Raw genomic sequence first — 27,606 nt, 5'->3', positions numbered from 1 at the left:
TTTTCTTCTTTTCACATTTGTTCTGTTTTTGTGCAGGTCCTCATGCTGAAACCGCCAGTGGATGCCAGAATTTGCAGTGTGGTTTTCGGGCCTGCTGCCGCTCTGGCGAATGACCGCTGACTCCTGATCTTTCAGTCTACTTCATTTAGCTGAGCAGGCTTCCTTTCATGCACTTTACTTACAGTTCGCATCTTGTGTTAACAATCCTTGGAGTGAGATTTGTTATACTAGCCTGACCCTGCCCGCAACTTCAGAATCTTAATTATGAGTGTACTGTACAGTGTTGTAACAATCTCACAAAATCTCATTTGGTTTGAAGGGTGTTGGGTTTTGGTTTACTTAATTTGGGGAAGATGGGAAAACATTCAGATTCTTTTTTTTTTTTAATGCCACTTTCTTCCAAGTTTGGCACTTAAATATACTTTACTGGATTATTTTGTGTTAAGTGAATGGTTTTTTTATTTTTGAATCCGTAAGTACAATATAAAGCTCTGCAGAGAATTTGAAATGTATTGTTTGCATTTGGGTAACAACTATACATTTTTAGGAGCCTTGTTTCTTCCCCTTTCCTCTCATCCTGAAGTCGTTCTTTATATTGCAAAATTAGGGAAATTCCCACCTTCCTTTTGCATTTGGTTTTGTATTTGGGCTTGAAAGACATACTCAAATAAAACATTCCCACCAACAAAAAATTTATGTAGCAGTTGAATATATACATACATATATATATATATGCTTTTAAGGTGTAACAGCCGGGCGTACCATGCCAGAGGCTGCAGAGATTGGGTGGGTGGGTGTTGTGGTGCTTGCAGAGCTGTGAACCTTGCAGTCTGTGTGGGGGTTTTGTTTTTTTGTTTTTTTGGTTTTTTTTTCTTCCTATGACTGTGTTAAGATGCATTTTTGAAACAGCTTCCAAGGAAGTCAGTTTTCATTCCTAGGAAGTCTGTGGAAGACGACAATACATTTTTCCCCAGTGCTTTGATTTTTAAGAAGACCCCTCCTTGAACAGGAGAGACTAGCAGGGGGGCGCAGAATCCATCGCTGGGCTGAGTGGAAGCTGTGCTAGGGAGAGAGATGAGTAACGTGCGAGTCGTGGGTGCATGTGTGTGTGGCGGTATGGGGGAGGGCCTGCTGCAGGAGAAGTGAATGTTGTAGCCCGTCTTAAGTTGCAAATTGTAATGGCTGCTGGCTCGTATGCCTGGCAGAGCTGCCGGTTGTTTTTTCTCTTGGGCAGAGGAGGGGCAGCTGGCAGCCTTGGTAGAAGGCAGACTTCCCCCCCCCCCCCCCATTCCTGCCTAATTTTGAAGGCTGACAATATGTCAAACTAGTAATTTTTACCTGTTTTACTAATTGGATAAATTCTCTTGAGTTGTATTTATTTATGACAGCGGTCATGGTTTCATAGGTAGCTTTCAAGATTCTTGGTGCCTGGGAAGTCAGCTTGCAGCCGTAGCTGGAGATTACAATAAACTGGAAGTTTTGATGCCATCTTGCTCCCGCTAATACTGAGGAGCAGTCAGGTAAGAACGTAGAGTTGGTGCGGTTGGCTGCTGATGGTTAACAGCTGAACTTGGGCTAGAGGCAGAATGTACAGTGCTCAGGTAGAAGCCCGAGGAAGAGGTATAAAAGGATACCATTATTCCAGCAACTGTTCTTCATGTAAGCTGCATTAAATTTCCTTTGGTGCCCCAAGGTTAGAGTAGATACGTGGCCATTTGTGCAATGCTGACTGAGGCAAGATGAGAGTAGCAAGGTACACGGGCTTTCCTGCATCTGTCCTTGTTCCACAGCTACTGTTTCTGAGGCTGGGAAGGTGCAGCTCCTTGCTGCCAGGTGGTGCAGGTTGGTGGGGACACAGCTGAGGGCTGGGCCAGCTCCAGAAAGTTCTGTTCACTTACATCATCTTCCCCCTTCACCCTTCTCTGAAGGGGAGCTGGACTAAACGTGGGAGATGCCATCAGTGTTGCTCAGCAAAGCATCACGCGATGACAATGCAGCCACTCCTCTTTCTGCTGGAGGTTTACCGAGGGAACCTGTGGTGGCAGGCACAGGCTCCAAACTAAAGATTTTGTGTCTAGTATTTATTCGACGGACTGAGTCTAGTTTGGAAACTCAAGAACCATCTTAACTTTGATACGTTCGATGAACAACCTTCCTGGCTCAACCCACCAACATCTTCGCTTGGAAGAGTTTAATTAGTAAGGTAACTGCCTGAAAAGGATATAAATATATACATTGGCATTAACAGTTAACACCACTACCTACACACTAATAAGTGAATTGGATTTTTAGTCAACTGTTCTTTTGATAATCTTTTACTAGGGTAACTTGCAGATAAGGATCTTGTATGCCAAAGTAATTTAATCAACTTCTTGTCTAAAATGAATGAGCTTCCACTTTGGTTTTGGTATAAATATTTATTAAAAACTTTGTCTTTAAAAGTTAAAGAAAATGTTGTCTTACACCTCCAAATGGTGCTGGCATTATACAGACACCAAGTATGAAGTAGCAGAAGAAGCAGCTTTTTAAAAACTGAAGTATGGCCTTCACTGATGGGTCTTTGCTGCATGAAATTTATTCATGGGTAAATAGTCCTGGTCTTCATTCAGGAACGCAGGTACTGGAAAACTGTATCTATGTGTATGGTAACTGAATGACAGTGTCTTTTGAAGAGGAAGGAGGTCTGTAGATAAAACAAACTGACCTAGCTAGAAACATCATCTTCAAGGCAGGATTCCAGGAACCAAGTTTCACCTGAAAATAAGGTGGCCAAACTCTACTATTTTACTCTGCAGTGTCACCATATGTGCGCACATGTAATGCTTTTAAGAGTGTGTCCCACTGGGAGCTATCAAATACTGTATACAAATTACCTAGTAGTACTGGACTTCTAAGCCGTCAGTCTCTTCCTTAGCAGTAATAAGTATTGTCTTTAGTGGTTTTAGGGTGAATAAAGCTCATGTGTTTGCAGCTACTAAAAATCAGCTTCCCACTCTTTTTAAAATACTTGGGATAGCTCAAATCAGCACTGTGAGAAATCAGTTATATTTACCCCGACATAAGCAAATTTCTTGAGGTATTCTGACTGGTCCATACTACCTATTTCGAACAAGTGAAGCAACATAAATCCATACAGAGAGAACATTTTGGGGATAAGCATGAATATACACGGCTAGAGCAAATTCAACGTTGGAAACATCAATGGTATGAACTCCTGTGCTGTGTACAGCTTCTATTAAAGGTCTGACTTCAGAAAATGGCATATGAATAGGAAATCCAGAGACCTGGGAGAAAGAAAGAGGAAAAGACACATAAGGTAAGAAGAAAAGGTAAAGGCACCTGAATAAATACACAGTTCTAGAAATCTGTTTTACTGTGCATGTAAATTTATCTTTTCTATTGCTGGCCTGAGGAGATGCAATAAAAAAAAAACATTTTGTAATTTAATATCACCTCCCTATTTCATATACTCCAGGCAAGCTTCAACATTTTTCCTCTTCAGGTTGGGTTCAGTGAAGATGTTTGGAAATCCACCAGAATAAAGTTCTATCATCAAACACATACAGCATAACTTTGCTGCTTTTCTGCCTCTTAACTGGTTTCAATTCATTGTGTTCTCCTGTCTGCGCTGGCTGGGGATTTGAGATGGCAAATGTCTGCTGCCCATAATAGGTTTCAGGTCTAACAGGAACTGAAACCTCAGCTCATTTTGAAAATTGCCATAGCTGCGTACAGTGTTGTTACCAGATGAGTTTTACGTGGGGAGCAGAAGGACCTAACCTTTAGAACAGCCTGGAGGAAGAACGCATGGGTACACCGGCGGCTGCACTGAATACTTCAGTGAATTTTCTGCTGTAGTGGAGCGAAGAGCAGACAACTGAAGTGAAGCATGTTGTTGTGTGGGCTCCGGCACCTGTAAGCAGACTCGGCACCAGTGCCAGGCTCTTGCTGACCAGACTTGTGAGCTAATGCACCAGTCAGCCCCCATTAGCATCCAGTGCTAGGAGACTGCATGTGTATGTACGTATTGGAGATAGTGACTGTTGTGCTACAGCAATAATACAAGAACGGTGCAGCCAATTTATCTTTACATTCTTATCTTTATGTTCAACAGAAAATGTTTATCTCCAACATCTACAAATGAAATAAAATAGATCATCACTCCTTCACTCTGTAAATACTACATTGGTTTATCTTTGGTATAAAAGCTCTTGTGACTTTGGTAGTAGAGGAAATAAATAGCCTAGGACACGCTTCTGTACCACAAAGCAGCAACACTAAATCCCAGGGATTTAGATTCCTACTTCCATGCACAAGCCATATATGTTCACAACTGTACCCTGTAATCTCCTAGCTGTTTTTGCAGCTCTGCCTGATGGTCGTCTTCTACATCTTTGCCTTGGTTTTGTTCCAGCAGCGGCAGAAAGTTACGTAGGGTAGAGGTACAGTATCTGTTCCAACGAGTTAGGTGCCTTGGTCTCCATTCCATAATCTTATCTTTTAATATTTTTTCAATCCTGCAATAAAATATACTGATTATTACAATTCTAGGATTTACTGGACATCTGAACTGATCTCCCTTGACACACTTTGTAGAGATTATGGGGAACACAAATGACTCCAGGTATGTTTACCACTACCTAAAAGCACAGAAAAGCAATGCCAACATAGCTGTACGGTGCGTGCGTGTTCAGTACCAGAATGGGAGGGCAGGGGCTTACAACCCTTCTTAGTCTGCACCCTCTCCTCTCATCCCTCTGCAGCATTTAGGCCTATTAGGAATCTACAGCAATGCTTCATCAGTTCTTTCTATCTGGTAATCTCTGTTAAAAAGAGAAAATTTTAAGAAGTCCTGCAAGCTCCAGTTTCTGATGTTAGGCCATTCTCAATTCCCAGCATTCAAAGCAGGTTTCTAGGACCTAGGTATGAATATGCTTGAGGAGTGTTAAGAAGGAGCTCCACCTCTAGTGATCAGCACTAGCACCGACAGCATTCCTTTCAGAGGTAGAATTACCTGCCCTGTAGTTCCACTGCAGCAGCCTTGTCCGAATGCTGATAAACTAATTCTTCGGGCTAGCAATAAATAAAAAATTTAAATATTAAAAAGTGCAATCTCTTCTAGTTATAGAGCAATGTAACTTCAGGAGTTACTGCCATGATGGTACTCCCATGTGTTCACAATTATGCTAAAATAATCTATTACTCAGTAGAGATGTAATAAAAACACTAATCAGATGTTTGCATGTAATGCTGTTTTTTCTTCTTTTCCCAGTAAACCTCAACCTTTGATAAACTAGAACAATTCCTGTTTACTAAGGATGTGTTACAGCTTGAAATAATGCCTTCCTAGCTGCAAGACAAAAGTTGACATTTTCTTTATAATGCCAAGCTACTTCTCTGTATAGGGTTGGGTTAAAGATTTGTGCCATTTACTTGACTCTTATCCTGAGATCTTACATAGATATTTAGAGGACAACAGATGTGCATTCGTTCTGTACAAAAACAAATGCTTTGCTGTATTCCTGCTTTCATTTTTTAAGGAGTGCCTGGGAAAAATCTTCTTAAAACCCAATCCTATAACATAAATATACTTAACCACAGAATTCCAAAGAACTTAGTCTCTGTTTCTTTATACTAAGTCTGTGATCTCTCAGCCCCTCAAATGAAGTTGGTAATAGATACATTAATACCTGAATGCTGCGGAGACCAGGGTAGGGCAAGCTTCTTGAAAAGAAAGACTTCCAAAGTTTTGATTTGCTGATATCAAAGTTTATCCTTACTGGGGAATCATATTCTTGCATGTTAAACCAAATCTACAAGAAAGAAAGAAAGATGTTTAATTTTCAGCAGTTATCATATGCTATGGAACACATTCCACTTACATGGCAATAAAATACTATATAATGTTGACCTCATACTGGTAATTGCTCTAGGAGTTCATATGAACCACGGCAATCTTGTATAGTCCCAGCTGATGTGCAACTTTTGCATTCTTGTATCAAAAGGGATGGTGCTGGTCTGTCGTGTCTTGTGCTTCCATGTATGGATTGAGACCAGCGTTACTGTCTGCGGTTGGCACCTCTTCCTGCTGAATCTTTGTTTTCTCCAGTTTTTCCTTTTCAGCGCCTCATCTACTGTGCACCAGGGCAGTTTTTATGCTTTCAGAAACTTTCTGCCTTTGCCATCATTTCATTATCACGTGGTGTTGGGTTACAGTATACTCCGGTTTCTCCCGCTGTCCTGAGCTGCATTTCCACCCCTCTGGATTGCTACACAAGTCTTTTTTGAATTCTGATGAAACTCTTCCGAAGGCCCAGCGCAGTGCAGCTGTGGCTGTGAGGCCTGGTAGCCTGCAGCACCCCAGCACCATTGCTATTTCAAGCTTATGATGCAGAAGGTAAGGAGGTATTGCAGACACACACAGCTCCTATGTATGTTTTGTCATCAAGGGGAACCCATGTCTTGCACTCCGCTTCTTTATACACATTCAGTTTGGTCTGTGTTTGAGCCTAGTCTGAAGCATGCCAGCGTCGTAGGCTTCTTGTTCAAAACAACCTTTAACTAACTACTACTAAGGCTGCAAAATGTACCAACAATTAATATGTAAATGTACTAATTAATATGCAACTTTTTTAAACTGACGGCTCTGTGTATAGCCCATGCGACACAGCATAGCCTTTTTTCCCCTGTTGGATATGAAGTGGCATTGCTCTGCTGGCAGCACACGTGCTCCGAGTCATACGTAGACTGAAACATGTTGAGCTCTGCAGTTCGAGGTTAGCTGATTAGGTTGTCAGTGCCGAAGTCCTTAGTTGCTTCTTCCAGCAATCAACAATTAAGTTACATTTTTCTTAACTGTAGGTTTAGTACTACTTCAAAAAAAAAGACCCAAACCAATTCAACCACTCCCGAGAACACTTCCAATGAAAGAGAGAAATGACACTTTTAAAATAAATATGCTTTAGAATATTAAATTCTCATCCAAAGTCTTGTGTTTAGAGTAAAACCCCAAAAGATTAAAAAACAAAACAAAACTTGTAATGCATGACACTTCAAAGGACTTCTCCAGGTATGTTTTCAATACACAGAAAAAAAGCAACTGTTTTTGCTGTATTTTGGTGCACGACAGAAGCCCGAGTCACTGTTTTCTTATAGTGGTTCCAAAACGCCGAGAAGCCAACTTTTAAACTCAACTTCCAGTTTTCATTCAAATAAATCCTAGGGTTTTGTTTTTTCTTTAAACTCACCTTCTGTTTCCTCAGCTTCATGTTTTCACATATCTTTCTACCTCGTCATCATGTCCCAGTTTCTGTCCCCAGAAGCTGCGAGGGTTGGCTCCCAGCCAAGTCAGGGAATGCTGCTGGCAGGAAACTGCCCAGGGTTTCAGTCCCTCTGGGCACAGGCTCAGCTCTGCCCTGTGCGGGGGCCTTTGGTTCACCCGCCCTGAGCTGCGCAGCTCTTCCGCTGTCTTCTCTCTCCTCTCCCCCACTGCTCTCTCTCAGAGGGTTTCCAGCCACACAATGAATAACATATTGTGAACAGGCACTAGTATTACTTGTATTTTATAACAAATAAACAGGAGGACTTGGCGCCAGGCAAAAAAAATCAAAGCAGTTTTTGTGCCTTGTAATGCCAGCTCTGTGTTTTGCACATTGGACCAGTGGGGGCTGTGCCCACCATTACGTATGCAACTCAGGTGACTCCTTCCAATATGCTTTATTTTTCATTTTACAGTTACATTTCACCTGCAAACTATTAGCTTTGCTGAACTACTACTCCTCAGCTAAGCAGTGGTAAACTGAACATATTCTTGAGCCATCCAAGTTGGAAAACATGTAAGTAAAGCCCAGTAACGAAAATTACATGAATGGATGTCATGATCCACCTGAATGCTGATAAAAAAAAATAAATCTTTCTTAAGTATTTAAAGTAGCTGAAAAACCTACTTAAGATGATTGAATAAACTCACCAATAACATGACAGCATAAAGTCAGTTACATTGATGAACAACTGATGAATGAGGTCAAGAAAAATATCAAGTTATCAGCTTTTATGTGTATAGAAATATGACAAGACTAGGTACACTTACATTATCACAGCTGATCAGACAATACACATTTTGTAAGGGGCAGAAAGTATCATACTGCCCATAAAAACATCCAGTACTGGGATTCCAAATTACATATTGACTTTGTTCCAAAGTTAGTACATATGCAGTTGGTCCCTAGGAAAAAAAAAAAAAAAAAAAGAGAAAGATGTTTTAAAAGTGGCTGCAAAGACAGTATACTTTGTATTGTTTGGAATATTACATTTTTACTATTGAGATTAATAGTACTTTTTGGGGCAAAGTGGTTGGAGGAATTTACAGGTTCATTACAATTCAACCAACTAACACGTACATAATAACGTGTTCTCTGGCTCTGACGTGGCAGAGAAATGTTAGACATAGCCCCGAGCCATTCTTAAAATATAGATTCTGAAAGTTGTCTTGGTTCAGCTACGAACTGATGTGAAATTCTATATACAGCAATGTTTAATGCATGCCACTTCAGTATCAGCATGTCTGTCTTGGCTACTGCCACTACTCTCATCCACGGGCAACCTCCGAGTTAAAGGACTGCCACGAGGCAGCACACTTTATACGTCATCCATCAGCCTTCCCTCACACAGGCACATCAGGAATTTCCCAGCTATCTTTTTATGTTCTCTATCAGGAATCACTAAACTGCTCTTCTGTTTTCTTGTTATCTATCATCTCCCACATTTTCCAGGTACCTTGAAATACCTGAAATAATCCCCTTCCTTACAGCATTCGTAAGCTGAATGCTTTCTTAAGGACCACCATCTCCATCAGATTTGGAGTGGAAGGAATGTATCTGAGTACCTGTTCCTGCCACTGCAGTACCTGAGAATGTGCTAAAGAAACTAGTCGTGACAGGGATTTTTACCAAAACTCCGGTCAGCAAAACTTTCACATGTGCTTGGTAATTTGAGATACGAATGGTGGAAATCTGCATTATAAACAGTATTAGTTACTTGGAAATCTGAGTGCTTCCCTGAGAACAAATGCATCTCCTAAGGGCAAAAGAATCTAAATGTTTTAGTTCTTTGCCAGCCTAAGCCAGATCGCTGCCACAGGGGGCCGGCAGCCATGACAGGATACAGGTTAGGATGCCTAACCTGCCTGTATTACCCAAGGCAGATGAAGACTGACTGGTCGAGCCTGAACAGATCTATCATTGCTCTTGCTGCAGCTTTGCCATCAGCTGGAGAGATAATCAAGGGATGTGTAGGTACCAGTAAGAATCCCTGGCAAGCTCCTAACCCCCTCCTGCCGCCTCTCAGCCTTTACCCAATTCCACCCCAACTCTGTCACAGGCTGTGTATTCACAACTCGGACACTGTGAATGGACTGTCCCCGAGACAGCATTTAGACAAGCTAAAGTCCAGTCAAGGTTTGCAGATGCTTGGTATTGTACTGTGAGGATGACAGCTACTACCAGATTAAGCGTGGAAGCATGGGCCCAGGAAAAAAAAAAAAAGACAGTATTTATACTAAGATATGCTTTCAGCTTTTTTTTTTCCCCGTCTGGAAAGAATCAGTTCCAGCAGCACCAATGTTTAGATAACTTCCTGGAAAAGCATGCCAGCAAGACACAATTCTATCCATTGGTGGGAACCAAAGACTTTGGAGAATAAAAGTTAATATTCAGACCAAATGAAAAAAATCCTCTTACCTCAGGAATAGCATTTCCAATGATAAGCCAGGCTTTTTTCCCCATACCAAGAAAATAATTACACAAGAGCACGGCATGTTCTTCCTCGTCTCCCGCCAGAAGATAAAGAAATTGCTAATTGAGACACAAAAGAAAAAAAAAAGTCTTTCTTATGCAGTTATCAACTGCGTTTTCAACTTATAACATTTAATAATATTTCTTAACACTTCTGAAGTAAAAGAGTCCTCTCATATCTTTGCAACTGATCTTTATTGTTTACTGCTTCAACATGCGGGATGAAGAGTGAATGTGTGAAAATCCGTGACGCTGATTTGGAAAATTTTGAGATGGTAAAAACATCATCTATGATTAACTTAAAGTCTGCTGTTATTCTATAGATGACAGGATTTATTTGTATGTGACAAAGAACGCTAAATCTCCCATTATTGCTGCCATTACCTGCAATGTTTTTTCTGTAGTTCCTTGGAACTACAATGATCGATTTTAAGTCTAGTTTTTAAGTCTCCATCAGTCAGCATCCTTTCACTTGTGCATGACTAGCAATTTTGGATTGTTTTAGAACTGAAAAAAAACAGGAAAAGCTTAAAGCCCTAAGCATTCTTAGGGTCAATCAATTGCAACCTACCAAAGACAAATTTCGGCTCATATCAGCATGAGCAACTTTTCTCAAGCTTTGGTCCTCATTCTTTGAAATAAACTGCTTATAAAGAAAAACAATCCTCACAATAACAGAACCACAGAATAATTTAGGTCTGAAGGAACCTCAAGAGCTCACCTACTAGAAACTCCTCCTGGAAGCAGGGGCTGCTAGGAAGTTACATCACATTCAAGAGCAAAAAGAACTACCGTTTAATGCATTACTTACGTCTGAGGTACTCCATAAATCACAAATTCCAGCAAATGACACACTATCTGGCAAAAAAGGAATCAAAGCAACATATCGAGCCACCAATTCCTGCAAGAAAACAGAACAGAGCAAGGCACACCTTCCATTCATGATATGTAACAACAGTATTATCATAGCAGACGTGAAGCATAGTGCTGTTTCCACAGACATCAATGACAAAACACTGACTAACCTCATTACAGTAGCAGCTAGCTCATGTTAGAATTTATACCAAAGACTGATATGATTTACTCCCATTGAGGTTTGGCATAATTCTTTGTCTTTTAAAGGACAATACTCGTTAACATACCTATTTTTTTTCCAGAGAAAACAAATATCCTTTTCCAGCATCATTATGGATAGACTTACTGTGTATCACACATAGTCATTACTACTTTATTTTGTATCTCTAGTTTTTCCTTTACAAAAAGCACAGCTATACAGCAAACACAAAAATGTTACGTGCCTACGTGCACATGTGAGCACACACACTGACATCTGTATCCCAAAATTTCACTGTCTTTTCCAAGTACTTACTGCTGCTGTTTGAGAACTATTTGGGACGGCATCAAGAAGCTCCTGTGGTGGATTCAGAGGTCTGATATATCTGGTAATAAAAACTGTTTTCCCATTGAGGTCAATTACAGTTGTTAGGCATTGGCGGCTTGGAAACTTTGATGTACATTCAGCTTCATACTTCTCTGCTGCCTGGAGCAATTTCTCATCTTCTTGGGTATCAAACTTCAAAAGACAATAGAATTTATACAAAAATTAGTTTTATTTATAGTTTGGGCTTAAGTCTTTACTATATTTGGCCTTATTTCACCATTTACAGGAGCATAAAAGGAGTGTATTCTTTCCTAATAGCATTTTGAACTTTGCTTGTAGCATATACTTTGGCTCACAGACATATGTGAAATGTCAAGGTAATGGAAAACCAAGCAATTTGGTTTTACTTATGAATGCACATAATGACCTGTACCTATAAGCTGGCTTTATTAAAGCACTGAAAAATGTAGTGAAAGTTATGGCCAAGTAAAACTGCAGGGGTGAGTAGATAACTTCACATATTAATTCAATGGTTAGGTACTAATCCTACATGCTATTCACATAACACTCCGTTAAAACCACAACTGAGGCTATGCACGAAATCCCAGTAGTTTTTACATAAATAATACTGTGACAACCCTGAGCAATGCCAAAATATTTGCAGAGAAGGTCCAAGTAATTTTTAGATGAATCTTTATAGTTCAGACTTGTCTAAAATTTTAATGCTTTTAGATTAGATTTTCCAAAAGCAAATCTAGGACTCTAGCACATATTAATTGTGTAACAATGACAATTATTTGCTCATATGTCACCTAGGATGTCATCTTTTAAAGGTATTGGGATCAGTCAAAATATTTTTTTTCATCTACTTAGAATCCTTTGTATATTTCTGGTGGTGCTGAGAATTAAAGCTCATCCTTCGTAATATTTTTGTTCAAAATAAACCACTTCGTCGTCTGTTACCTTTCTTCTCAAACTAACCAGGAGTGGAACAGCTGGGCAGGGCCCTGCGCTAGACCTCCAAGTCAGCAGAGAGGGCACACAGTGGTGACGCTTCTCAACGATAATTAACAGGTGAAATACACAGCCACTTTTTAAATTGAAAGGTAGTAATTCACTGCAAATATTACTGACAAATAAACAACTACTAAGTCAGAGTCAAGTAATGCAAAGTGCAAAAAGATCGCTGAATGGCACAAAACAAAGCTAAATCTTAAACAGGGAAAACCAGGAATCTCTCAACTGATTTAATTTATTAATATTGTACCTTCTTAAGCATTTCATTCATCTATATAGAGATTCGGGAAGGACAGCGAGAAAGAGAGGAAAAATAGGTAAAGAAACAAAAAAAGTTATCATAAAATTAAACTGAAATTAAGCTTAGTATTCTAAAAGTACACAAGTATTTTAAATTACTTAAGTACAGAAGAAATGGCTAGGAATAGGAACAAAGGACAAAAAAAAAATATTAGTTTTTGTCATTTTATGCCAAACACTTTCTATAAACAAGTATGTGTGTTACATTCGGGGAGTTGCAGCACAGAATAATTACTTTTTCAGTCACAGTTAGAATACATGCACATGTCACTTTAGTAGTGTTTTTATGTACAGATTTCATTAGATACCTACTACCTAAAATAGAACAGTCTCTTAATGAATTTGGTCCTGCTTTACTGAGTTTCCTCTAACATGAAATTATATTTTATTGTGCTCTATTTATATTGCTTTGAAAAAATGGATTATTTGAAAATCCTGTACAATGTTTGCTAAAGACGTAATTTGGTTTGGCTTAGTGTCCAAGGTAAACAAATAATCTGCTGCTAAGTAAAATTGTTATACGATTTAAAAAAATCTCTAATGCAAAGAGTGAACAAAAATCTGGCAAAACTCCTACTGATTTATTAATCACAACTTTTTTTCACTGTTCTTCAAATTTTAGAAAACAGATCTTATGTACCAATAGTCTTCTTACCTTAGCAACGTCTTCCTTATTCCCGGTTTTACTTTCAATGCACTTCAGTGACAATGCATACTTTTTGGTACAGTCTAGCTTTGATAGAATCAGAGAACAGCCCAGGTTGGAAGGGACCTTGGAAGACCATCTGGTCCAACCTTTTGTGGGAAGGGGAGCCTAGAGGAGATTATCCAGCACCCTGTCCATCTCCAGTGATGGGGACTCTACCATGTCTCTGGGGAGATTGTTTGAGTGAATGATTGTTCTCACTGTAAAACATTTCTGTCTTATATTGAGATAAAACCTCTCATGGTGCAACCTGTACCCATTGCCCCTTGTCTTCTCAGCGTGGCTCCTTGCAAGGAGCAGCTTTGACATGTAGTACTTCTTGCTACTTAGAACAGGCCTCATTTCCTGTGCTGTGATTTAGTGTGCTACAATTCTTTGCTGCACCTTCAGAATAGAAGGTACTTCAGTCTCTTTCTAGTTCTTTATGTCTGAATTTTGGCAAGGGGCAGTTGGCTTCCACCGTCATATTTGAAATGAAAGAGAACTTATGTCAAAAAGATCTATGACTTCAATAAAATATCCTGTTTTTTCCCTCTAACAAATCAATTCTAACTATAGCTACCAAACTGCACCATTGTACTAAGCATTAATACAATAGATAACCTTTTGGTAACTAAGCATCAAATTGCATCTATGCAAGAAACCCTGCACATTTGCTCATTATTTAAAGAGGTCAAGATTTGCAACATGTAGTCCATAATATTTTACATTAATCTGACCCCTTATTTGAATTTCTATGATTTTTCTTTTGAAACAGTACTGGAGACAGGTCTTTCTATAAACAGAGATCTGTTTCCTTACAAATTCAGTACATTTTTTTCCCAGCAACTAATTACTATATGTGAAGATTAAGACCATGAAACTCTTGAGTAAGGTCTCATCTGTTAAAGGTGCTTCAAGGCTGTTAAGTTTATATTTATGGTTTTAAGTAATAATCTTATCATTCAAACTAATTAACCTTAAAATCCATCCATGAATGCACTTTATTAATTTTCTTTCTTTTCAACAGTACTAAATTGTAACAATTCCCACAGTATTGCATGAGAGCAAGAAAACATAGGACTGGATAGTTTCCAAGACTATAATTTAACAGGAACAAGGGTTTTTAGAATGCATCATACAATTTCATATTTATTCTGAAAAAGAAATTACATAACAATAGACCTTTCTCTCTAGTTCCTGTTTTTGTCTTTAATAAGTGACCAGTGTAGCACTGAATTGGAAAAGAATGAACTGCTGCTGTTTGTGCATGAAAAACATACATCCTTGCTGAACGGATCTTAAAATCATTGCATAACATTACATAAAATAGCAAGTGGTGTATGCATTTTAACTACATATTTTTGTTGTTAGTGTAAGGCACTTATGGTTTAGTAAAAAAACTGAAAAAAATAACAGCTGCTATTTAGAAATAATTACCTTCAAGACTTGGAGGCACGCATGAAGCCATAAATAATAAACGCTGTATTTGAATAGTATAAACATAGAGGCGAGAAAATATTATGTTTGCACCTGCCACCTCCTTTTCGTCCACTGTTCACAAATACTCACATGAATACTTTATTATTTACAGAAGTAAATGGGAAAATTACATGCTCATAGATAATGAATGCAAATTTGCTTTCTATTAACATTGGAACTAGATACCTCGTGAAAGTTATTTCTCATGCATTAAGTGTCCATCTAACTTAATGGTGCATCCAATTAAATTGAACTGAGCTAAAAAATTTGAAGTAGAACACTCAGAATGTGTATTAATGTTCTTCTGTACTTGCATTCATACCCTTTGGTACAGGAAGCGTACCTATTTATATGCATCTCAAGAACTGCACCACTGGAAACAAAAAGCAAGCATATGATGAATTACTGATTAGTTACCTTTTCTCTGACTGACTCTCCAGGAATGAGCTGTGGTTCAATGGTAATAAACAGTGTTATATATGAGCCCTCGCTCAGATTTCGCACAGAATCATAGCCTCTCTCAATTCCCAGGTTCTTTTCTTTGCTGTAGCCAAGGAGGACTGGAGGAATATCCACCTTAAATGTACCATCAATCTACAACATATGCAGAGAAATACTTCTCATTAGAAGCAAAAGAGCAAAACTTCCTTCTCAAATACATTTGCTACTGGTATTCAAATATTTTATTCTTTTGATGTCTTTATTAATCTGAACTACAAAACAACAAAATGAGAGAATATGACATATATACTGATTAACTGTGGGGAAAACATGAGACATCTCATTGTTAAATGTATTAACTACAACTGGATTTCAGCCTCTCTTGCATATTACAGACACTAATATTTAATGTAATGGAAATCATACACACTAGTTCTTAGAGAAAGAAAGAGTGCCAGCCTTTCACTGTTTTTCCTTCAAACGGCAATCTCCACATGGCACTATTTACCTGAAAAAATGACAAAATACAGGTTGCAGGACTATGCTTCTGAAGGCAGCATTACACCAACAGGCCTTTGCCTATGTTTAAGTGATGTGAGAATGATGCTCCAGCATCTCACAGATGAAGCTGCTGATGCTTCTTGGGTGCAACTGGAACTGGGCCCATTCAGCCAGCTTCCCCATGGAGGAGTCCTCTGATAGACTCACCAGCCCTTTGCACCTCCCTCTGCCACCACAAACAGAAGATAAGGTCTTTCTGAAAGGGCGTGTCAGACAAGAGATGGCATGCCCCACACTTGCTCGGGCAAGCCTCAACAATGGACGTGCATAGCTTTAAGAGAAAACTGAGAAGACTAACCTCCTGATTTGGGCAGAATTCAGATGACTGCCATCAGGAAGGACATCTTTGGTGGACGTGGAAGACGAACAGATGGCTCACTGGGCTGGCCCATCAAACATTTAAGAACAAAATTAAGTTTTGATGAGGAGAAAACTACATAAATCACTAAGAATTTCTGCTGCAGTATAGTGGAACGGGATGAAGAAATGCTTCATTTGCTACTGAAATTTTATTGCACCTTGATATAACCACTGGACTCATCAGGCTTTCTCTAATTCAGTAAGACATCCCGTTCAAATGAAAAGAATCCCTAGAGCTGGGAAGATCTATGCAGGCACTCACACTGTGCTTAGGGAATCACAAACTGCGACACCTCCTCAATGAGAGTCAGGAGTGCATCTGCCAGGAATCCTGGAGCTACTCTGCTTCTACAACAGAAAGACTGATACGCCAACAAGAAATATGAAGAACAGAGGTTGACATCAGTATTGGTAATCGTCAAAGACGGATTATAGGCTGTGTCCTTCACTACGTATTGGTAAGCAGTCTATTAAAATGTCTGCCCATTAAGTCTCTCAAGACTGTGACTTCTCGGGTGAATTTCATGCATTCAGCATGGAACATTTCCCTAAAAAACGTAAAGGATCTTGTTCTTTCTTGTTTGTTGACCTATAACAGGGGTGGTCACATTATGTGACATTGTCTGCACAGGATGGCCAAAGACTCATGAAAAGAAGGCTAGACCTTCTTACTACTTACATCTTCTTTGAAGTCAATGAAAGCTTCATTCTATAGGGCACCACAACCCTCAAACACCTAAATTCATTGATTAGCCTCCCAAGTTGAAGATAGCATATTATTAATCATAGAATCATAGAATTGTTAAGGTTGGAAAAGACCCTTTTTTCCTCAAGCACCACATCCACCCATCTTTTAAATACCTCCAGGGATGAAGACTCAATCACTTCCCTGGGCAGCCTGTTCCAGTGCCTGACTACCCTTTCAGTGAAGAAGTTTTTCCTAATATCCAACCTAAACTTAATGATCTAGCAGGAGCAAGTGGACTAGGACTGGTTAGACAGACACTGTCCAAAATTTCTCAGCAATGAAAAGAATCCCATGCTTTCTTGAATCCCATGAAAATTATGTTCTGTTATGCCTTGCAAACGGAAAGCCCAAGAAAACCACTTCGAACTCCAAGCACTGCGCTTAAATTAAATGAGACCCCTACAGACACATCCTTCACTCAAAGAATCCAGGAGGCTCACCATATATCTTACAGCCCTTAAGGTTCTGAGAAGGGCCCCATATAGGCAGAGCAGAACAAATTAATGCGTCATTAGGTATGCAACTTCTGTCACAGTCTTCATGAAGTAAGAAACTGAGACTTTTGTGATGTAATGACTTGTTCTACACATGCAAGTAACTGCCCTGCAGAAAAAGTCCTACAGCAAGATTACAATATGATAGGACTATTGATGTGAAAAATTAGTTTCCTTAACCTAAGTCCAGGATGGGTGGCTGGACAAAAAAATTCCTTTCTCCTATGAAGAACTGCATGTTTTACTATCACTCCCATGACTAACTGTTGATACCTCTTGAAGAAAGCTTCTCTTGAAAAATTCTAAAAATGTAGGAAAGAAGGGATTGGGAGAAGCAAAGGTAAAAATTTTGTGATTCATGAAAAGTGTGAAAAAAGAAGAGTTAGGTCAAGTTTCCTATCACCTGTCTAGGTGATATTCTTATTCCTAGTTCACCTATCTAGGCTGTGCAATACCAGAGATCTCAAAAGCCACTGACAAAACCATCTAAAGAATTTGCACTTTTAACCTCATTACTGAAGGAAGCCAGGCCACACTGTCAGTGTAGAAGTATGTTTGTCTCTCTCTTCTCCCTTCAAAACGTTGAACTTACTGACAACTACTCACCAAAATTTGACAAAACCCAGTGGTTTCAGAGACATTTTCAAACAATTCCATAAAAATAAACTAACAGGTACAGAGAACATCATTAAATCTGACACTCCATTACCAGTCCCTTTCCATTCTCCAGTTTTGTTCTTTAAAAGATTTACTCCAAGTTATCGCTACTTACCCTTGCTTGAAAATATATCGTAGTAAATGGAATCTTAACACATCCCAGCCAGTGTCTCTCAACACGAGTGCAGATTCCACTTCCTCTTTCACAATCATCCTATTAAAAAGTTGCCCAACATAAAACTTAGTAAGACAGCTTCATTTCCTTTAATTCAATCAACAAGGCATTAATAAAAATTCTGCATTGTTTTAATAATTTACTATAAATATAAGTCCAGTTACTAGTATGGCAATGATTATTCTGCATGCCTTTCAGGCATGCCAGATGCTGAACAAATATAAGAACTTCATGGTCCAAGATACAATGTGCTTGCACTTCAAGGTTCAACTCCTGTATAACCTGTGATGGAGAACCCAAAAATCTGACAAGGATTCCACAAGAGTCTTCTCAGACAAAGTAAATTAAGCTATGGTCTTCCAATGAAATATTTTACTAGTATTTTAAAAAGCTTTTTGCAGGTAAAATTGTATGAAAATTTAACTAAACCCTGTGGAATGGAAGCACTGTTTTCATGTGTATTGCCTATCAGAGATTTCCAAATCTCGTATGATCAGCCTACAAGTTATTTAAAAAAAAAATTCTCTAAAGGCTAGAGCGACATCTGAGTTTCAAGTCTGTATCCTTCTTCCTTCTGTTGCATCAAATTCCATTTCAGTTTTAAGGACAGAATTCTGTTCTCAGTGAAATGTATGCATTATTTATTTTGGGGTTATATTTTAAAGAATGTGCTGCTATTTTTGTGCATGCTGAATTGACTAGGAAACCTTTCACTGGTTTCAACAGGGGAAGGAGTTACGCCAACACTGAGAGCTTACAAAAATTTCTTGTTACTAGTACTTGTAATTTTTATCTCATTCCAAAAAATTAATATATACATCCAAAAGATTTTTTTTTTCACGAAACAGCTTGTAAAACAGGATGAAGCAGAGCATAAAAAGATAGTTGTTAAAAAATACAGGAACTGGGATCATTCATCTGGAATTTAGTAAAAATCCTGATAAAGTTTGAGAAGAATAAAATTCAGTATACAATTCATATGTTGCCTCTCAATTTTAATATCTCCAATTTCATTAAATATCAGTAAAATAGATTACATACACATGTTCAACTTTAGCAGCAGATTATATAGTACAAGCTTAATTTGTATAGACAAAGGTTAACACTGTAAAGACTGCTCCCTCTAACAATCCTGCAGTATTGACTAGATATAAAACTGTAAGGCATGACAAAATAGAGAAAAAAGAGGCACAGGAGGGTGAAACCTATTACACTGAAAAAGTCTTATTCTGTCAACTTCAAAAAGCTCGTAATATTCTGTAATGTACACTGTCCTTCAATTATGAACTCACCTCTACAGCATCATGAAGTACTTCATCAAAAACATTAATGAAGACTTCATCCTTCACTGACTGCAAACTGTGGGTGCTGTAGTCACCATTAGGAGCTCTGAAAAGGTTAAATAAACCAGAAAAGTGATTTGAACAGAACAGGAAAATTTGAATAAACTTGCATGCTCAAATTAAATTATTATTACTCAGAAAAAATTTGATTTCATTTTGCCATACCTAAATGGAAGCTCAAGTTCCTCATTCCAGTTGGGGTTTGGACCCTCTGCTGTTGTTGTCCGGCAGACTGTTCGCTGAAAAGAAACTTCCACAAAAGGACGAACTAAAACCTATCAATAGAGATCAAAACAAAGGAAACAGACCTCTATAAAAATTAATCAGAAGATATTAAATTACACATTTTCATGTATTTAGAAAAATAAACGTATACTTTGCGGAGATCAGACCAGATAAAACTTTAATACATCTTAAATATTGCACTTCCCAGGCTTCTAAGCATTTATGAAGCTTTTAAAAATATTTTATATGTTAGCATTTCCAAAAGATTATGTGTATTCAGAATACTTGACATATTTATATACACCAGCAATTTTCCCCTGAGAGTGGGAAAGCTACTGGCTATCTAATCAAAGAAGGTAACTGAAACAGAACATGTTATCCAGCCACCAGTGGAAAAAAGTGCACTTGTATCCTCTTATCTGTAATCCAAGAAGTCTACTGCTACAATCCTGGTTGTCTCTGAAACTGGTCCCTATTACAGATAAGCAACTCCTACTAGACACAACAAACCCCTAATGTGATTAAAAATGCCTTAATGGAGCATTTCATTAGCATTCAAATGCGTATGGCAGAACCTGTACTACTTTTCAAGAAACAGTAATTGTGAAGGAAAATCATAAGAAAACCAGGAAAAAGCCCTGAAGGGCTTCCATCTTCATTCAGAAGGACACTGAATTTAGTTCTCAATAGCAAGCAAATGTAGTTTCAGTACCAGCCATAAGAATGGCTGTGCTGGTTTAGACTAAGAGTGCACCGGGCCCAAAATTCAGGCTGTGAAAATGGCCATCAGCAAACGCATACAGAAGAGTAAGAACAGAACAGGCATATATGATATTTTCTCCTATTAGTCCTCCAGGCTTCAACTGTTTTCAGATGAAGGACTTTCCTAAGCCTGTAATGATTTTTCTATTTAGTAACTCCCAATGGATCACTCTTCCAAATACTTGTCCAATACCCACTTCAACGCAAGCAAACCTCTTTAGTCCGCAATACATGTAGGCAACTTCTCTGGGCACCTACTAACTGCTGCATGAAGAATCACAACCTTCTGTTTGTTTTGAACCTGACTCCTACCAGCTTCATTTGATGATCCCTCACCCTTGTACTGGAAGGGCCAGTAAACAGTCAATCCCTATCCACAGTCTCTATATTACTCATGATTTTGTGCCTCTTTACTCCTCCCCTACTTGCAGTTACTGCTGTTCTGGCTGAAAAGCCCTACCATTTTTCACTGTACAGTAGCTGTTCCGTATTTCTGACATTCTTACCGCCCTTCTCTGAACCTTTTGCAGCTTTACTACCTTTTTGGAAATTAAAGAGTGGGCAAGCCAACCTCACTAATAAGATATCTTTCTTATGGTAAACGTTACTGCCTGTGGAAAAGAGGAATGCTCATGACTTCACGTAAGAAAATGTTAGTTTGTAATATACCTGGTTCAATGCCCAATCTGGGCTATCAGTTGGGCTCTGAGCTGATGGAGAGGCTGCAAACATCTGATTAAAGGACCTTGAAGATTTGGATGGTTGTTGAAGTTTGCTATGAGAGGAAACAGACAACAAGAAAAGGCAGAGAACACATTACAGAATATGAATCCCTCACATTCTGTTTTAACCATACAGAATTCTGGAAACACTTCTGATATTTTTATGTTATGACTTTAACCTTGGAAAGATATTTATTTGATCAAATAACACAAAAAGAATGCCAGAAAGGGGTAGTGAGTGTATAGCCCTTGCAATCCTCATTGCAAAAGAGTGCTTTGTGCCTGGAGGCTCTCTCTTCTGAAGAGCTTATCAACCCCAGACTTTTTTTTTTGCCTCCTCTGTACAATCTCCTTGAGCTACAGGTTTTTCAGTTTAAGGAGACGAATCCTCACAGAATTTGTAAAGAGTGTAGACTTCGTGGGATCCAGGCAAGGCCTGTGCGACAAAATTAAACCCATATGAATATTACACAATCACCAACCCATGAGTGAAAGAAAATAAATGTTAATACATCTATTTTTATAGTATTCCCAAGTAACTTTTTTTTGTAATAACACCACAGTAGAGATTATAAAAGAAAACCTATTCATAGAGAAAGCAGCTCAAAATAAGATATGTAATGCAAAAAGACTGGGAGGGGTTTCGTAATTTGTAATGTAGTTATTTTTGTAATACTGATAATGAATTGGAATTTTCATCTTTTCCTTCCTGTCAACATGTTTCTAATATGAATTGCTTTTCTCAGTATGAACTTATTTACAGAAATTCAACAGAACCTGTATTACAGTAAAGAGATAAAACAGCAGAAGATGCTAAATTCTGTATGCACACTAATGGGTCAGCCTGAAAACACCTCCGAGTTAAATGCAAGGTGTATTCATTCTGGGAGAGACAGAACACTGCACTAATACATTGCTTCTGGAACTGAACCAGGCTGTTCAGGACTCAAGTACCTTTACATGACACAGCATCAGGCAGTGCAGGCATTGCCTTAATGTACCTGAAGGTAATGGTCACCTTTGAAATTTGTCGGAGCCAAATTAGGCTCAGTCCATTAACTTAAACAAACAGTTCATAAAGGAGAAGACCAACATGCTACACTCAGGAGGCAAATATAATATCCCACAATGAAGAACTGGATTTTTTTAATGCTTATTTTTGCTATTTAATTAAGATATTATGAATTAAAATTGCCATGAGTATAACTAGCAGGCTTGCTTAAGGTATAATTCATCTGATAATGTTACAATGTTGTCAAAGCTGTGAGTTATCTTGCAGACATTTTTCCTCAAGCAGATGAATACAGTTTTTGGTAAAACATTTCTTGAATTTAGCAGTTATTGATAAATGACAATATTATTCTACAAACTTACAAAACAGCAGTTCTTTGTCTTTATTAATAAAAAGATAAATGCATATATGTTTTTATCATGAGGATCGAAACACCACACACAGCTGAATTTCAACATTAGTTTTTTCAGCTGTCCTCAAACCAGCTGCAAACAGAAGAAGAATCTGTACTGGAAACAGGCATTTAAACATACCTCATCACTGGTTTTCTCACTGGAATATCGTAAGCTCTAATGATGTTCACTAACAGTTTTATGTCTCCATCTGATAAATTCTGTGCTGTGACCTTCTTCCTTTCTTTTCTTCTTGGCTTTAATGGTCGTTTTGGCTCTGCCAGTTTGAAGAGGCTGAGTCCCAAAATACTAATAATCATAAAACAGATATTTAGTCATTTTTGCATAGAATCCAGCATTATAGTGTTTCCGTGACACACATGCAAATTATGCACTAACAGAAAAAGGAAATATATGCCCCTGTTAGTGCGATACAAAACTCTATGAAATGTCAAAATGTTTTAACTGTTTAGTACTACACAGTCCAGTTTTGGTTTATATTTCAGAAATTATAACTTAAATGTGCAAAAAAGTTTTTTTTTTCCAAAACTAGGTAAGATACAAATAAGACAATTACACAGCTTCAAGACAGATCTAAACTACAGTGCTACAAACAAGGTATCTAGCAGATGACGATAACCACCATATGGAATAGGCAAAAAAATCTAATTACACAGCTAGGTACAACAAACAACAGGCTATAGAAAGGAAGTAGAATGAATATGCCACAACATACCCTGGACCCTCAGAACTTATAACCCAAGGCAAAGCAGAACCAAAGAAAAAAAAAAAACAGGAAAAGAATAAAAAGCAGATGTATGTTTTCACACATCATTGATATTAACTGCACACATTCCAAAATTTACTTTAAAAACTGATAGCCAATGGCATTATTTCCTTATACATAATAAAAAAATCACCGTAATTACTGTTAAAATAATACCAAACCATGAGTTACTGAAATACAGAATCATAGAATCTTTAAGGTTGGAAAAGACCCTTAAGATCATTGAGTCCAACTGTTAAATATCTCACTAAGTAGATGCTTTAAACAAATTGTGTATTTTTAACTCACTAACCATATAAATAAGTAAATAGAATCCAATATGAATTAGTATTCATTATAAGAAAATATCAATGAAGCATTTGATTTTAAATAACTCCAAAAGCTGATTATAGTCTCGTCTGGATTTTTCCATTCTGTGATGTGAAAACACTAACTAAAAAATAGGATGAACTCTTTTGTAAGAGAGCAAGTCTCTGCATCTCCAGCAGATGGGACTGTTTAGATTTATACTGCTGATTGAAAAAACTTTGGCTGTACTTTAAGGGTGTCACGTTTACAGTGAACACAAGCAACTTCTACATGAAAGAAGAAATAACTATCTGTCACAGCATGTTTATTTACACAGATTTTAAGTGAGCAACAGTAATTAAGAGTCATCTATGCTGTGATGACTGATAAATGTCAAAATCAACAAGTATGGGATTTAGAACAAAAATTCAAAGAATGTGCTTAAGTAATAAAACAAATAATAACTTTAAAAGAAAAAAGAAGTAATTTCTAAACCCAGTAACATTTCTAAAGTAAACAGCATGTGACCACATCCAGCAACAGCAGAAATACATGAAAAGTAAAATAAAGAAAATGACTGTTAAAAAAATCTACTGCACATTATTTGCAGGGCATATGCACTGACTCAAGGTGAGCACCTCCTATAGAACCAGTATCAGTGTTACTACCTTTGACACTTGTCTGATATTTGGAAATCATTCAGTCTGGCACCACCTAGGGCTATGATCAGCTCATCAGATCACAGCCTGATGCATTATACCATGCTAAATCTTATTTACATACTGTCACATTACTTCTGCCAAAATCAGAATTTTTTCTTAAAAAAGTTTTTATGCACTTTGTGTATCAATACACTGCCTGTACTGGCACAGGTGTACATAGTGATTAGAAGTTTATATATTACACTAAACACAAAATCGCATCAGTTGGTCACATCAATACGCTTTGCAAAAAAAAAAAAAATCAGAGACAGTTTTGTATTAATTATTTTGATTTAGAACAAATAAAGATAGCTCCCTTACCCCAGGCTGGGAATCTCCTCTTCATTGACAAGGTCAGAGAGAAGGAAATGGTGCTTTGCTATGAGGAAACGATTTATTACTGATTCTCGAACCTGTGAATGGGGAGGGAGAAGAGACAAAAGTACATTTCTAATCCAAACCCACTGGAAAAATATTTGCATGCTCTCTATTAAACACAACCAAAATGTCCAAATATACATTCTTTATTTTTTCCTAGTTTTAATAGAGTTGTGGTGCAAGGAAAATTTTCTTTCCACCAGATATTTCTTCGGAACATAATATAAGCTCATTTTACAAATACAATGATTCTCTAAAAACATACTGGCTAGCCAGATATAAGAAAATATGAAAGCATGCTATCAGAAAATTATGTCCTATCTGCCTACAGCTATTCATCAGAAACAATCACAACAATAAATGACACCAACAGACGTCTCTTTTCCATGTCTAAATGAAGCTGCAGAAAAGACTGTAGAGAAATCTATATGGTATTAGTTATGGGGAAAAAAGCAACACTTCAGGCTGCAGAATATTCGATGAAGCCTATATTACAAATACTATGATTTCAAATAAACATTTAAAATCCCTAGTTCCTTTCGTTTCTATGCTGAGGTCACAGACTGAAGCACAGCGATGAAAGTCTTCCCTCTTCTCCCAACAACTATGTGGAAGCAGACTGACAGTATTGCCTTTGTCCCTTTTTCCTACCACTAACACTAGTAATGCCTTTATGTACTGTTATTATGAGATCAGTTACAGAACAGCAATAACAAACAATTTTTTACAATACATCTCCCTTTGCTATTTTTAAAAGTTTTTATTTAAGTTATTATTCTATTATATCTTTGTGTTGAAGTGATAGGCATATAAAGATCACATTTCAGAGTGAACTGAATTTCAGTTCTGATGCGAGCAATCTAATTTTCAAGCACATCTGACAATTTATAAAAGTGTAAAATATCCAAATACTATTTTAAAAAAGGCTACTTGTATTCGATCTAAGAGAGTGACAAATAAAGGTACTATAAGGTATATTACTCCATACTACTACACTATTATTCAGTCCACTGCATAAACCATATGTTTGAGTACACACTTAAATACCATGTGAAACATATGGGGCTGACACAGACATGACAGCTTTGCTAAAAATAATTTTTTTATGTTATCATACTGAATCTGGGCTTTGGCACTTGCCTGGAAGATTTAAATACTCTTCACTGTCTATGATTCTTTAACAAACCATTCCTTCTAGCAGACAATTTGTTTTGTCCTACATCAAATCAACCTTATCATCAAATTACATGTTTTGCTGGCTGGCTAGGATTTGATAAACTTTTGATATTTCCAGCACTGGTAAGAAACTGGTAGCCGTGTTTTGCACTTGCTATTTTGCCAAAATAGTCTGGAATTGCAAAATTCTCTTGGTTACATGACCAATGTTTTCCTTTAATTTTTTTTTCCCTAAAAATTAAACAGAATGTCATCCTAACAGAATGAACAGACTAGAAAAATAAATGAAATCAAAATAAGGGGGAGAAGATGACATGCCCTCTGTCTTAGTCTGCAGGACAAAACACTGTGTATTGCATTAAATGATTTTTAACAGTGGTTAGGGCCACTTTCATGGAGATAATTAAGCTCTTAGCATCACAGCTTGCAAGAAGGAAAATATGGAGGAGAGGGAAATCAGTGAATACGTGGGACGCAACACTACAAATCTCTGGGACACTGGAGCAAAAAAGAATTTAGAGAACTGCTAGAAAAATCCAGAATGGCTGGTCATTTTGTATATTGCATCTTCTTCGGTAACATTAAATGAGTCATTCACAAACATCCACTTGTTCAATTAGACCAGTTTCAGGCTTAACTTGGAATTTTAAAGATGTCTGTAGGTCATGTTTAGAGATGAATCAGTTTTTAGTATTCATGGAAATAAAGCGTGGAAGTATAAAGCAACATATGGCCTAGAGAAATACGGTGGATCCATATTTTTTGCAGCTTACCTTCTGAAGATAGTTGGCAACAACTGCTCTGTGTGCATCTAGGTAATTTTTGCTGTCAATCACATCCCTCTCTTGCAGTCTCTTCTCATAGTCCTAAAGATATTTACTAGAGTTTGTGATTTGATATATGTTCAGTGCTTTATTACATACAAGAAAAATGGTAAATATTTCATTAATATTAATGTATGGATCACAGTAAACCGACACAGATGTCAGAGGTTTATCAAACTATTTTTAATGCTATGGTATACAGCAATAGCATTGCTAAACTTCCATGAATAGAGACAAGAACTCGATTAAGTTACAAGATTCATGTGGTTTAAATTGCTATGAATAACTTGAAGATTTCCCTCTCTTCTTTTAAAGCTGAACTTCAACCTGCTGCTGTAAACTGAAATTCCATTTGAACTGGAAATGGCTTCTCTTACTGCAGCTGCAATAGGGAGAATCCTTTAGAAACAGAAGTGATGCAGTATTCATGGAAGATGACCTGAAATCTGAACTGTGTTTTAATACACATAACTAGTTTCCATAGTGGCTAACGCTGGAAGAAACTCTACTTGTGGGAGAGTTTGTTGAGAAACAATTATTGAGCTATTTTTAAGTTATATTAAAAAAATAAAGAGATTTAATAGCATAATAAAAATCTTTGGTTGTACATTGTGAGAAAGCGAAAGCTCTTTAAGCAGCCAGAGTGCGAAGATTTTGCTTTGCCTGAGGTTCTTTGCACTTACTTCTTGGGGAGAAGTACGTTAATAGAATATTTCTCAGGGTTGTGGTTACTATTCTGGTAGACTACGAAAGCTGTACTGACAGATGCAACCTTTATTCACAAGTTTAGGAAAGTGTCTCATAAATTAGAGAAAAGGCTAGAGCTGACACACTCAGCTTCCAAGAAAAACACAGAGCCTACAAGTCCAGGGGGTCTCCCAGGACCTGCAGCTTAATGGCAGTC

The 27,606-nt window shown here is 37.7% G+C and overlaps 2 protein-coding genes across 11 annotated transcripts in view; one reads left to right on the top strand and one right to left on the bottom strand.

Moving 5' to 3' along the window:
* Nucleotides 1–685, top strand: part of FBXL5 (F-box and leucine rich repeat protein 5) — a 36,932-nt gene extending 36,247 nt beyond the window's left edge. For 2 of the 4 annotated variants that reach the window (XM_087737603.1, XM_087737602.1), the window contains exon 11: nt 37–680. In XM_087737603.1, the coding sequence (XP_087593729.1) occupies nt 37–113 (77 nt within the window). In that variant the 3' untranslated portion in view covers nt 114–680. Of the gene's footprint in view, nt 1–36 lie in introns of all 4 variants that reach the window. The other 2 variants (XM_087737604.1, XM_087737601.1) reach the window with 2 other exon arrangements.
* Nucleotides 686–884: 199 nt separating this feature from the next.
* CC2D2A (coiled-coil and C2 domain containing 2A) overlaps nt 885–27,606 on the bottom strand; it is a 68,874-nt gene continuing 42,152 nt past the window's right edge. For all 7 annotated transcript variants that reach the window (XM_087737593.1, XM_087737595.1, XM_087737594.1 and 4 more), the window contains 16 exons: nt 26,652–26,744; nt 24,646–24,737; nt 22,690–22,857; nt 21,092–21,197; nt 19,601–19,710; nt 19,385–19,481; nt 18,033–18,131; nt 15,074–15,250; nt 11,161–11,364; nt 10,603–10,692; nt 9,738–9,851; nt 8,090–8,224; nt 5,691–5,813; nt 5,015–5,073; nt 4,340–4,517; nt 885–3,284 (listed from right to left, as the gene is read on the bottom strand). In XM_087737593.1, the coding sequence (XP_087593719.1) occupies nt 3,096–3,284; nt 4,340–4,517; nt 5,015–5,073; nt 5,691–5,813; nt 8,090–8,224; nt 9,738–9,851; nt 10,603–10,692; nt 11,161–11,364; nt 15,074–15,250; nt 18,033–18,131; nt 19,385–19,481; nt 19,601–19,710; nt 21,092–21,197; nt 22,690–22,857; nt 24,646–24,737; nt 26,652–26,744 (2,034 nt within the window). In that variant the 3' untranslated portion in view covers nt 885–3,095. The remainder of the gene's footprint in view (nt 3,285–4,339; nt 4,518–5,014; nt 5,074–5,690; nt 5,814–8,089; nt 8,225–9,737; nt 9,852–10,602; nt 10,693–11,160; nt 11,365–15,073; nt 15,251–18,032; nt 18,132–19,384; nt 19,482–19,600; nt 19,711–21,091; nt 21,198–22,689; nt 22,858–24,645; nt 24,738–26,651; nt 26,745–27,606) is intronic.

This window comes from Nipponia nippon, unplaced genomic scaffold (assembly GCF_047370975.1).
Source record: "Nipponia nippon isolate SJK-2023a ecotype South Korea unplaced genomic scaffold, ASM4737097v1 scaffold_6, whole genome shotgun sequence".
NCBI classification, from domain to species: Eukaryota; Metazoa; Chordata; class Aves; order Pelecaniformes; family Threskiornithidae; genus Nipponia; species Nipponia nippon.
The sequence above is the reverse complement of the archived record's forward strand: the minus strand, read 5'-3'. Positions and strand labels throughout refer to the sequence as shown.